Genomic DNA, 13,509 nt, shown 5'->3' with positions numbered 1-13,509 from the left:
AGAAAAGCAGAAATTTCTTCCAACCAAAGAAACCTCCAGCACGTAGGATGGCATGCCACATCACATGTATAATAGCATGCGAGGCGTCCCATGGAGTGGATTTAGAAAGGTTTCTAATAGCATGGCACAGTATATAGCTTCCCACAGTAAGTGGGAAGAACAGAACACAGAGCCGCATGTGTCTGTAGGAATAGACGGACGTATTGACGAAATCCATAGGAAACAGCCTGCAAGGAAATCCACAAAAGGTTAGCGGTGCTCGCCGTCGCATGGTGGCCTTCTATGGTTCTCTGCTTTACAAGTTCTCCTGTAATGAGCTTGTGTTCCTTTATACCCTGACATAAGCCTCGATTTAGAGAAGAGAAAAAACCCCACCACAAAACTATCACAGTCTTCACATCCAAAGACCTTTGGAGAAGAAGGAAAAAAAAAACCTTTGGCAGCAGCCCTGGAGGGCGGCAGTGAGCGCTGATGAGGACAGTGGGGAGTGCGAGTGCGGGTCCCTCCCTTCCCAACCTAGCTTCCACCTCCAGGAATCCCCCCCCCCCCCACCCTGCTTTCCATCTTACCATTACCCCTGCAGAAAAATGTCTCAACTGCCCTTGAAAGGCGTCCCCCCCACCCCACTTCTGCATATTTTTAACCATCTTGTTCAGGAAACATGTGATAAGTAACTTTTGGGAGCACAGAGGAGAGGCTACCAGAACCCGCAGCCATTCTGTTGACAGGAGTGCCTGTGGGCATCCCTTCGCCTGACTCTGTAAAAGCAGCTAATGATTAGCTGGTTGTGGAGGCTGAGGAAACTCTCTTTGTTTGCTCTTTCTCCTCCTCGGCATGATAAGAACGTTTAAACAAGGATGAACAGTCACCCAGAATTCCGCTCGGGTCCCCACAGAGAGCGCCTGTTCTTGGAGCTGATGAGCCCAACGAAGGGGGGCTGTAAGGCCATGGCCGTCCTCCACGGGTGATGGAGGATGGGGTCCGAGCTTTAGAGCAGGGGCTGCCTTACGAAGCCCTGAGTGCTGGGGTTAAGTTACAGAACAGGCTAGTCGTGCCAGGCCCTGGTGCCCACCAGGAGGAAGGCTGTGGTCTGACACGCGGAGCTCTCACACAGCATGCTCACACACAACATGGACATGCCCCTGGGCCCCCGGGGCAGTGACAATGAGCCCCAGTAGCACTGTGGGGGCTGCGCATGGTCTAGTCCCAGAGAAGCCAGGGCCTGGGGTGCGGGGGACACACACTCACTCACTCACTCATTCACTCACTCACATTCCCATGGCTCCGTGCACAGGTTTGGGTTTTCTCAGCTTTTCCTCGTCCGTGCGTTTTGGCCTTCGAGCTGCCCACACCTGGGTTCTTGCCCCTCCGGGCCCGCTTGCTGGCAGCGAGTGACCTTGCCGTGTTTCTTTTCCAAGGGCCGCTTTCCTCGTGGGTCACATGAGAGTATTATTACCTGCCTCCCTGGGTTATCATTAGGATTAAATGTGATAATCTGTGAAAAGTACCTGCCAAATAATTGGCACTTAATAAATGTTGGTTCTCCGCCCTCCCCATTCCTTCCCTCTGGCTCTGTTTTTTATACAGGATTCAGAAGCTGACCTGCTTGTAGATTACTGGCCCCCTGTGTCTCCTACTGTTGTTGGATGTAGCCAAACCTGACCTATTAGAATTACTACCTATTAAAACTATGCTCTTATTCGGGGCTGTTTAGTGAGAGGTCTTTGAGTGGGGCTTAGGGGATGTGAAGGGAAGCCGATGCCATTTTGGGAAGAGGGGAATCCACTCTTCCTGTTCGGGGGGAAAGCCTGTGGAAAGTTCACCCAATGTCCTATCAGTGCAGGCAGCTTCTTCGCAGAGTTCATGCAGGGATTATCCCAGAGAAAGAGGGAGAAAGTTCTAGTCTTTGTGAGGATCTTGTATTCCCTCTCCCATCTTTACACTGCCCTCACCCGTCCCCCTCCACCTTTCCCTCTTCTCTCACCTTCCTCCTAGAGTTCTAGAATCATACCGTTTGGGAGCCCGAAATGTCTTTGGGTGGGGTCATCTCCTCTCATCCCTGTACTTTATAGATGGGGAGACCAAGACCCAGGGTCCCAGAGCTCCTCTTCTTCTTCCAGCCCAGGAAGAAGGTGGCCCTGAGGAAACTTGCAAAGCCAGGAGGAAACAAGCCCAGTTCTTTCTTTCAATAATGGAAAACTGTAGTTGCTCAGTGAGCCCCCAGGAACAGAGAGAATGACCTGCTTCTCTCCCTCCGCAGACTCGTGGCCCTCTAGGAAAAGATGTGATAGGCAGTTCTGGAGCTGTATTTAGAGAGGGGCTCCATGCCCTGGAGCCGCCCCCCCCCCCCCCCCCATAACATAGCTCTCTGTCCCACATTGCACCCGGATATGTACCTGTGTTTGCACTGACCTAAGACAGGGCTTCTTTCTTCTGTAAGGTCCTGGCTCTGTGGATAAGCCAATGAGCAAACTTTATTTCTTCTGGGCAGATTGAAGCAGAAAGAGGGTTTAAAGACTTTTCACTTTTGCTTTATGTCCATGTTGTGTTTGAGCACGCTGTGTTTGAGCCCTGCTCTGCAGAGAGGCATGCCAGGGGCCGGTCAGATCTCGACGAACCATGAAGGCACTTAGCTCCTAGTTCAACCAAGCAGTGGAACTGAGGACACTGCTGCCCCCTAGGCCTTTAAAACATCAACATGTTAAGGTCTAAGTATCCCAGGAAAACTTTGTAATAGACTTGTTATACTTAGAAGGCCAAACAGAGTTACTATTTCGTTGACACTCGTATGTAATTTGCTTTTGCATTGGTGTTTTCACTTAGAGTAGACTGACCAATCCTTGGTTTCACTTTAAATGTGATCCTTCACCAACACCGGTAGATGTACTGGCTTCTATTATTGTCCCTAACATTTCCACCCTTGAAGATCCTTGCAAATAATAAGCCCTTGTTTACTATTAACATTACAAAAATGTTGTCTCTGTCATTTGCTCCAGTTTCTGTAGTATTCAGATGAAAGTTCAGTCTCTTGACCTCAGACGGTCTAAAACAGGGACATTTTTATTTGATGGTGGCAATTTATCTCTTTAAAGGAGAGCTTACCTGTACTGTTTTATCCATCGTATGCTGCATTTTCAATGGCCCGCTGCTGAGTGCAGGGAAAATGGGAAAATCATGTCAAGGAGAAGTGACCTCCACACTCTGAAAAGCAAACAAAACAAGGAACTCAAGGCAAAGCAAGTTTATCTGGAAATTTGACCCAGAGGGTTCTGAGTGAAAACACCCTTTCCCCGTCATCCCGGGAAGCAGGATCAGGGTAGCCATTTAGAGCTGACCTTTGAAATGCCTGCCAGCACTCCTGATATTTCATCTTGGGCTAACTGGGTGGTCACAACTACAACACATCTTTATGCCTAGCTCACAGAACCCCGCGTTTCCTTCCGACATAACCAGACAGGGACGATGGAGGGATCCCTGAGCGTGGCGGTGGCTGGACAGGCCACCGAGTGACATTGGAATGCCTTTAAAGTATTTATGTTGGGGTGGTAAATTAAGCCGCTGCCTTTGGCTCAGGTCATGATCTCAGGGTCCTGGGATCGAGCCCCGCGTCGGGCTCTCTGCTCCACGGGGAGCCTGCTTCCTCCTCTCTCTCTGCCTGCCTCTCTGCCTAGTTGTGATCTCTCTCTCTCTGTCAAATAAATAAATAAAATCTTTAAAAAAAAATAAATGAATAAATAAATAAAGTATTTATGTTTCTCACTCAGGACCAGATAAGTGAGGATGGGGAGGGAATAGAAGGAAAGAAAAAAAAAGTCCAGAGGTCCACAAACAAAACACAGTTGGTCTCGAGGCTTGGAACCCTTCTGTCACTGTGGAGATGAGCGGAGTGAGCTGATCCACGGCAGACCCAAGCCGCGGCACATCTAAAACAGGGCGGAAGGACTTTTTTCTTTTAGGACTTGACATGCCTAAATGCCAGTGCCTCGGGCGTCTTGTAGATTGGAGTTACCTGTCTGACTTTGAGGCCCCCGGTTGCGAGCCGGAGGACAGGGTGGGTGTGCAGTTGATGATCAAGTGCACTGCCGTCTGGACCTGCTAGTTATGGGGCGGGGGCTACAGAAGGGTGATATCACCCCATCTGGTCTGCAGCTAGAAAACAAGTCCAGCCCATGGTCATTCTTGTGACTTATCCCGGGAGAGAGAAGCCTTCCTCAGAATCTTCAGGAGATAGCCCTTTGATTCATTCATTCTTTGGGCGGGTATCTACTGGTTGCCTTCCTGCACCTTGCCGCAGGTGGGCTCCCTTCATGTTATCTCCCAGGATCATCTGACAAGAGCCACAGTCAGAGGCTTTCACAGTGTGTGGGGACAGCCAACATGCTATGTTTGTTTTGAAGAGTCAAAACCATCTTTCTAGACCACAGGTATGAAAAATATGAAGGCTGAGTTCAAAATCGGCAATTGTCCAGCCTTGTCTGAGCTTCTGAAACTTTTTTTTAAAAGATTTTATTTATTTATTTGACAGAGACAGGGAGAGAGGGAAGACAAGCAGGGGGAATGGGAGAGGGAGAAGCAGGCTTCCTGCTGAGCTGAGCAGGGAGCTCGATGTGAGGGTCAATCCCAGGACCCTAGGATCATGACCCGAGGGAAGGCAGAGGCTTAAGTCACTGAGCCACCCAGGCACCCCAACAATAAAACATTTTTTAAAAGATTTTATTTATTTATTTGACAGAGATTTCACCTCCCAGGTCAGTTACCTGGGAGACTTCTGCCCCATCATACACATCTCCCCATTTCTACCCTTTCTGGCCTGGTGAGCCTCTTTTACTTAGGAGCATATTATCTCTGCCTTCTGCTCTGTGGGCGAAGCAGAAAATTTGAGAACCAACTGTTCTACATAAAACAGTTTCAGGCAGAGTTCAGATAGAGGGCTCTCAGAGGATGCTTTTGTTTTCCTGGGATATTTTTAGGAGAAAGGATGTAAGGCTTCAGTAAGGCGACCGGCCTCCACTGGGCACCTGTCCTGGCCCCCACTATTTCACCTGTCCAGCCGGGAGGTAGGACACCAGAAGACAGACCTCAGTTCGGACGGTCCCCTCACACTTACCCACTGTGTAATCTCGAATATAAACTCACATTTCGGTTTAGCGTTTCTGTGCTGCCCTTCACTTGGGGTCACCGGTAGGCTGTCTGCCTCAGGGGGGCCGGTGGTGGGGGCTAATAGGGCTGAAGTACAAAAAACAAGAAGTCTCTGAGAAGGCTTCTCACATTTGCCCAGTTTGTAAATCACTCTGGGATCCCGTGAAGAGGGCTATCTCGGTGCAGGAGGCCTGAGGTGAGCCTGAGACTTGGCATTTCTAACAGACTCCCAGCTGAGGTCAATGCTGCCCGTCCTTGGACCACGCTCCAGGTCGAAAGAATCTTTTATTTTTTAATCTTTTTCTCATCTGAGTAGCAAGAATCTCTAAGGTGCTCTTCAGCTTTGCTGCAAATCAGGAGTGCCATTGACAAATTTAACAAATTGGCAACTCTTTTAGAGGACAGTCCTCCGGCTCACCTGGCGCTCATCAGGCAGATGGGCAGAGAAGGCTTCTAGACGTCAACAATTTTTCCAGGTTCTTTCAACTATGAAGTGTGTCCGATAACATAAGAACTGCTGAAGAAGGGGGCAGAGAGGGGGGTCATCTTGACAGTGTGGGCTGAGAGAGGTTCTCAAGATCAAGGCTTCAGATGTACGAAGTAGAGGTGGCCCTTCAGGTTCAGGAATTACGGTTCCTTAAACCTCTTAGGAGTTTAACTGCTAAAGAAAGTCTTTTAGGTAGAAAACAAAGGAGAATGTCTTTCCAAGAACAGCAGCTTTAAATTGTGTCAGAGCCCCCTGCAGGGTCTGTTAAAATAAAATGCAGATCACCTGGCCCCAGCCCAGAGTTTCTAATTCAGTCGGTTGGGGCCTGAGAATTTGCCTGTTTAATGAGTTCCCAGCCGAACCTGAGGATCCCACTTTGATTAGCAGACTCAAGGCCCCAGAGGCCATCATCTCGGAGAGTGGGAAGCACGGAGCACGGTGCCAGCCCGTGCCACATCTTCACATTCTAACCCTTCCGATCAGAGGGGCGTTGCCAGGAGGGCGAAATGTTGACGCAGAGCTGGCGGGCCGGCGTTTGCAGTGTGAACAGGAGCTCCGCGCGTCTTCAGGTGTCGAAGGTCCTGTGAGGGTTGGGAAACGTGAGATGTGTAGCGTCTACATGTAGCTCTTTCCAGCGTGATGGGGTCCCCCAAGGACTGGGGCTCTCTAATCTGGCTGGTTGGCTAATCTTCTGATGGGGCTTTTGAAAAATAGAGCCTCTCCCACCAGGTGCTTCCTGGGAGATCAGGGAGCAGCCAGGTGCGGGACTCCCCGAGTCAGGAGGAGCGAAGCACCAGCCCGGCAGTAGGAGCTGTTCTCCTTTTTAATGATTCTTGGATTCGGCTCTGGTGATCACTCAGCAAGCAAATGATTCCCCAGCAGGAAATCAGACCCTTTAAGGAGTGCATTTCCTTGCTGGATCCCTGAAGTCATCGTCGATACATTCCGGCTGCATTTTCCATAGGGCTTCATTTCCCATCCAAGGATGGCTTCCAGCCAGGACCATCTGGCCAAGGGGACCCATCTGCGATGAAGGCCCCATTAAGAACAGTGCCGGCCACAACCACTCAGCCCCGATAAAAGGCCCCACGACCAAATCCCAAAGAAAATACCTCTCAGGCAAACTCAGAGTCAGGTTCCAACTGAGGCAATTATTTAGACAAGGAGCTGCAAGGAGAAGGGTTTGTCACACCCGGATTTGAGGCGTGCCGGCCTCCCTGGGGTGCCCTGGTTCACCAGCAGATGCTCAGAGAGGGTCCCTGGGCGTCATGCTCTGTACCAGGTGGGCTTGACAAAGGGGGCCTGGGAACAGTCCCTGCTCTTATGTTATCTGTGGTCAGGAAAAGGCAGACACTTAATTGCCTACCTGTCGGCACAGAACCCCGAGAACAGCGTGTGTCTGGAGTAGACCTGCTGTCATGCATCCTCTCTTGCCCGGGAAGGGGTGCCCCGTGTTCCCTCTTGAGGCATAAGCCAGGTGAGCGCCCTCCCAGGAAGGGCCAGGCATGCAGTGCTGTGCGGTGGAGCGGTTTCTGCGGGACTGAGGGCTGACAGCTGTTCACCCGCTCCTCTGCGCTGAGTACGGGGTGGGGGCGGATGCCTCTGAGGTTGGGGCAGCTGCAGTGGTTCTCCCGCCTTGGCGGGCATCAGAATCACCTGGAGGGCTTGTTAAAAACAGGTCGCTGGGCCTGCTCGACGTTCTGATCCTGTAGGTCTAAGATGGGGCCAGAGGATTTCTAACAAGTTCCCAGGTAAGCTGAAGTTCGTGGGCCCCAGGCCACACTTGAAGAACCAGAGGGGTAACGGGTGAGCATGGCCATCACAACTTGCCCAGTGACAGATGGAGGGAGGCAGGAGCACTTCACAGCTATGCTGCTGACCCAGGTGAGAGAATATGGCTGAAATGGGCCACAGCCGTGGGACTAGAGAACAAAGGGAGGGAGCTTAAGATATGTGTGACAGTAGGTGGGCCAGGCCCCATGAGCCAGGGGACCCAGGAGGGGAGGGAAGAGTCTGAGTAGCTGCAAGGATGGGAATGACAGAACCGGAGATGGGAATGCGGCCAGGAGAGGGGGGTTGGCTTGCCTCTTTGTGACCTGCTGGGTTTGTGCTTCATGGAGACCTTCAGGTGGGAACGTGAAAAGTGGTGTTAAACTACCGACCAAACCTCAGGAGAGAAATCCGAGCTGCAGGCCCAGATGTGGGGGACAGGTTTAAGCTAAAGCTGAGAAGTTAAGTAAGACTAGTTAAGGGCAGCTCCTAGAGGAGAGAGTGGGGAGGGCTGGGCGGAGAAAGAAAGGGGGGGCTGGCATTGCTCGGAGGTGCAAGAAGCAACTGGACAGACAGTGTCACCAGGAAGGGGCAGAGCTAGATGTTGGAGCACCTCAAAAACTGACACATTGTGGGGATCCCTCAAAAGAACAATCCTCCCGAGTCTGGGTTGCATTTGAGGCGAGAGTTGGAGGAATTGATCCACATATTTTGAAATAGCTTCTTAACTCCCATTGTTTCTTTACTCCACGTTGACTTGGCCTGGGCAGTTTTCTTCGGCCTTGGTGACCCAGTGGTTTCACGGGTCCACCGTTTTGGTGGAACACGCATAAGCAAAAAGAAGTAGACCCTGTGAACACACGTGGGGTGCAGTATCCATGGTAGTAGGCTTCCTTCTCCAAACAGAGTCAAAGTGAACAGTACGGTAGTTTGGGTTGAAGCTGGGGGTCCGTTTTTCCACCTCTAAGCTAGCCTCCGAGGAGAAAAGACACTGAATTCCTCTTCCTTCCTCCCTCCCCATTTGATACCAATCTGGACCCCCTCTCACATGCCCCCCCCCACCCCCCCGTCCAGGACCTTGAAGCCACTGGTTTAACAAGGATAAAAAAGATTCTGACCGCTTGTTTTGTGTAATTTGTACGAGAATGCTGCAGAAAAAATTGATTTCTACGAATTGAGAGCCCGCCAGGTGATAATTGTACATTTTATAGTTCGCTTTTTTAATTTGTGAGGATTTTGAGTCCTCTGGGTCTTCACAAACCCTAAGAACATAGAGAAAGTCTGAAAATCTCTGAATAAGGCCGATGAGTCTGGGTCAGCCACTTCCTGGCCCCTCCGGTTGCCACCAGCTCTAGGAGCTTTGGGCAGGAACACACACTGACTTGTTGCTCTGTCTTTGCAGTTCTGTGCGGAGTTAAACCAGCCTGTCCTGCCCAACATCCGCAAGTGGAAGGGGCCCCGGGGATGCTGGAAGGCCGTTGTTGCTGAGATGCCCTCCACTCAGCTCCAGAAGGTACCCTCCCTCTGCAAAACCTGGATTTTGTCTGCATCTTACCGAAACCTCCTTTTTCCCAAATCACAGGCATTTGCAAATTTCCTTTGCCAGCATCCTTGATGCAATTCTGTGTTTCTGCACATTTCTTAGCTCTTTGCCATTCATTTCAAAACGCCCTGGTTCCTGTTTCACGTTTAGATCAGGAATGGACCACTGCCCAGACGGAAATGGGAGTTTAGGGTGTTGGGAGGAGAGGAGAAATCCTGTCTGGAGCCAAGGCTGCAAATGGGGTATTTCTGTCCTTTGTCCTCTTAATCCCGTCTCCACAGTTCCATCCTCTGCCAAGTTTGTGGAGAGCCCATTGTTCATTGAGTGAAAACTTCAGATTTGCTCAATTCATACACGAAGCATTTGCTTTCAGTGGTAGAAATTGTGCGCATGGAAATGTTCTGTGGACATTTTGAGCAGATTCTCATTTTGAATGTTCTTTCGCTGGCATTTCCCCTGTGGCTGTGGGTAAATTGTGGAAGGGGTACCTGTCACTCGTACAGGTAGATTCACGGCCAGTTTTCACTCACGTGGAATGTCTGATATTAGTGGGGTTTTGATCTTAAAATAGACTTCTAATAGTTCATCATGAGTCAGAAACTATCAATACATAGTTTTTCTATAAATGCGCATGTTGTATTTTTTTTTCTCTCTAGTATACCTCACATGTTTATAAACACACAGGAATTGTATTTATGTGAGTGATACTGAGACATGGGACTTTTAAATTATACATACTGGATTAAAAGTATTTTATGGCCATTAAGCTCTATTTATGGATAATAAGCTCTTTTTAAAGCTACTGCTTAAAAATGTGATATAAATCTGATTTCTCTGGGTTTTATGTTTTGGACTCTAAATGGTTCCTATAACTGGCAGCCAGTGTCTGTTTCCCCATAGGCTGGAAACGAAGCCAAACTGGGAGGTATCTAGTCTTTACCTCTGGTAGCCCAGGGCTGTCCCTTCTTAGTCCATATAGAAATAATAATTCCACCTTGCCTTTTTTTAAGAAAAAAATAGCACGTTATACATATGTAGGGTCACAAAGCTCTCCTAGTCCCTCTATTTATCCACCGAGAAATCGTTAGAAATGTTCCACGTGCCAGGTACTGTTCCACAGGCCAGATACACATCAGTGAGAAACACAGACCCAGGGACCCAGGCCTGCCTGTTTGTAGTCCTTCCAAGTCCCAGGGGAGAATCCCTGCTGAGCTGATGGGGCCCCTCCCTTCGGAGCTCACAGCGGGCTGGAGGCACAAGGTGGGAAACCCTACCCCAGGTCGGGGCGGCAAGGCTGTTGGAGGGTGGTGTGCAATTGGAGGGAGACCCACGTTCAAGCCACTGCAACTTCTCAGCCTCAATTCCTTCATCTCTAAAATGGGAGCAGTTTTCCCTTCCTTCAGCCAGTCACTGGGTGGCTGTAGGATGTACTGAAATGCCCCATTAACTGAACACAGGCCAGGCTTGGTGGGGCCCACAGGAGGCGGCAGGCTGGCCGGGCCGTGCCAGGTAGAAGTCCATGCACCTGTCTCGGGAAGTGTCTGGTTCATCAGGGCCTTGCTGCCATGGAGGCTGGAGGGCCCCTCGTGGGGACAAATCTCCCAGTCTCTCAAAAGATGCAAATATCTAGATTTTAATGTGAGGTTTCCTGACTTTTAAATATGGACAGATAAGCGAAAATGTTTTTAAGTGCTGTTGAACAAATTGTGTCTGCGAGTCGCACACATTCCATCTCTACTCTGGATAACCGTGGGCATGTGGCCGCAGCAAACACCGTTTCCCGATGCCTAAAATGGCATCAGGCGCCTCTGTTCTGGTCTCTAGTCCTCGCCCTACAGCCAGGGGGCGTCTCTGTAGATGAGAAAACGGAGCTCTGTAAGACCAAAACGATTTGCCCCGAAGTCCTCCGGTGGCCACATGGTGGGGTCAGCCTGCACCCAGCTGTCACTCTGGTTCTAACGGGATCTCTGGCTGCCCTGGAAGGGGTGGGCCAGTTCTTCCCGAACTGGGAAGTTCTTCCCGAACCCAGGGGCTGCCTGGGTCCAGGGGATCGGGAGAGGCTCCCAGAAACACCCGGTGCTGCTGGGCACACAGGTGAGCAGGTGTGAAGGGTGGACCGAACAGGCAGGTGTCTGGCTGGTGGGTTCCTCAGGCAGGGGCTAGGGAGCACCGGGAGCCACGAGAGGGTCTGAGACAGGGCTGAGCACCTGTGTCCTACCTTGTTTGGGGATCGGTAGATGGGAAGACGACCCTCCACAGCAGAAGGGGCAAATGCCATTTCTGTCACTGTATACCCAAGGAGACACGTTTAGAAAACAGAGGGCTCCCTGGCCCCACGGTGGAGTGACACGGGTGGCCCTGAGATCCAGGTCATCCAGTTCTTAAACTAGGGCTCTCTCCAGGGGGCAGGCAGGCCTGCGGTTCTAAATCTCAACGTGCACAGTGTGCAGAACCCGGGTCCCTGTTGATTCCTTCCCTCCTCACCTCAAGTTGGGCTAGTGGAGGTGCAGAGCCCCGCAAAGCATGGCGCTGGGACCATGCGGTGCCGGGGACTCAGCAGAGGCCACGTACGCTGTGCAGGGTCTCCTTCAGCAGTAAGTGTTGCCGGCCCCTCCAGCGATGCCACAGATCCTACTGCCCATCTCCGATCTCCTCCAGCAGCAGAGCCTTCAGGTGCTGGGGTGGAGTGGGGAGAGGAAGCGTTTCCCTCTTTCCAGAAGGGACAGCAGCGACAAGCAGACAGACTGACAATGGCCCATCTACAGCCAGAGAGGGCGGCGGTTAGCACCAGACCCCAGGACACTCCTGCCACCCCCTCGCTGACCCTCACAGGGCTCCATCCCGGGGCTGCAGGCCCCTGTGTGGGCCCTGTCCACCCGCAGAATGCCCTTGACCGGTTCTGAATCGTGGGGACCCCTAGCGCTGACCTCCATCCACCCAGCAGGTATTTATGGAGGATCCACGAGGTGCCAGGTACTGGTGGTGGGAAGCTGCAGCTCATCAGTAACCAAAGTCCGCCCTTTGGAGTCTTCTGCTTCATTCTCCACATTGCTGTTTACCGGCTGTGGGATTTTAGGGAAGTTACTTCACCTCTCTGAGCAGCTGAGTCCCTGCCTGGTGGAGAGGGGTACGAGTGTCCATCTCATGGGTTGTGATGATTAGGAGGATGACTTTCTGCTTGTCGGGGCTTCCCCTTCCTTCACTCCCCAAAAGATAAGAGCCCCCCACCCCCCGCCCTGCCCCGGCTACACGTAAAACAATTTGGCAGCATGGGAAATCTGGGGCAGCGGGCAGGGAGGAACACGCTGTGGCTTTTGGCCTATGCTTGTGTTTCAGAGACAGTCCCTGCACATATGATCTTAGGACCCAGTGCAGAGTCCCCCTGCCTCTTCCCTGCTTCTCCTGCCTCTTCCCCCAGGTTGGGGCTGAGCCCTGCCATGAAAGAGACAGGTCTCCAAACTAAGTGATGCCTTCTCTTCTCCTGCAGGGGGCTGGGTTTTCTGGATTCCTGTGGGATGCCACGGCTGGTGTGGAGCTGAGAGACGCCAGCTCGCAGGAAAATTCGCCTGGTAATGGGCACGGGAAGCCGCTGGGGCCCAGCCCGTACCTTGCACGGTTCAAGGTACCATTTGTGTTGCTGTGAAGGTCTATTTCTAAAATGGGGTGGGGGGGGGTCCCGTTCTAAACTGTGATCCAGAGCAGCCTCATTTACTCTGTCCCAGGGTCAGGTCAGCACATACTCTTGGGGTTCGCTTAGCTGATCAACCTGCCCAGGGCAGGAATGAAGAGGATTCTGGGGGACTCTGACAACTCTGGCATCTAGGCAGGAAGGAGAGCAGGCCACTGGCTCCCAAACCTAACACACATCCGAATCACCTGGGGAGATTTTCTTAAAATCAGGGATTCCTGGGGCACCTGGGGGGCTCAGTCAGTTAAGCAGCTGCCTTTGGCTCAGGTCATGATCCCAGAGTCCTGGGATTGAGCCCCACATCAGGCTCCCTGCTCAGTAGAGAGCCTGCCTTTCCCTCTCCCTCTCAGTCTATCTGCTGCTCTGCCTACTTGCACTCTCTCTCCATCCCTCTGTCAAATAAATAAAATCCTTAAAAAATTCAGGGGTTCCTGGACCCCACCCCAAACACACGGAATTTCTGGGATAGGGCCTGGGATGGCCCATTTTTCAAAGACACCTTTAGGGCTTCTTCATCTCTCTGACATTTGGAAATCACTGGATTAGAGGACAGCAGCGCTTGTCTGGGGACCCTTTCTCCTGACTATGGGGAAGGGGCTCACCTTCAAGGGGTCATTGGGTTCAGAGTGGATTCTAAAGGAGCTTCTGGGCTGTGGGGTCAGGGAGAACAGGGGGAGCAGCAGGGAGACTGATCTGAGGGCTCTCTCTGACACCACCACCCCCCCCATCCCTGGGGAGTGTACCTGAACAGCGAACACTGAGATGCTGGGCACAAGGAGGAAGAAGAGGCCAGCAGCCGGCAGGTCACCCAGTCGGCACTCAGCTGACCTGGTCCCCCTGGCACTTCCCGGTGAAATCACAGGGCAGGGCGGGAGTTGGCCC

At 51.7% G+C, this 13,509-nt stretch overlaps 1 protein-coding gene across 3 annotated transcripts in view; it reads left to right on the top strand.

The window, feature by feature from the left end:
• The window catches only part of EEPD1 (endonuclease/exonuclease/phosphatase family domain containing 1), a 109,910-nt gene that overhangs the window by 88,031 nt on the left and 8,370 nt on the right, over positions 1-13,509 (top strand). For all 3 annotated transcript variants that reach the window (XM_046020588.1, XM_046020589.1, XM_046020587.1), the window contains exons 4-5: positions 8,799-8,909; positions 12,427-12,561. In XM_046020588.1, coding sequence (XP_045876544.1) covers positions 8,799-8,909; positions 12,427-12,561 — 246 coding nt within the window. The remainder of the gene's footprint in view (positions 1-8,798; positions 8,910-12,426; positions 12,562-13,509) is intronic.

Source organism: Meles meles, chromosome 10 (genome assembly GCF_922984935.1).
Source record: "Meles meles chromosome 10, mMelMel3.1 paternal haplotype, whole genome shotgun sequence".
Taxonomy (NCBI): Eukaryota; Metazoa; Chordata; class Mammalia; order Carnivora; family Mustelidae; genus Meles; species Meles meles.
This window is presented reverse-complemented; position numbering and strand designations above follow the sequence as displayed.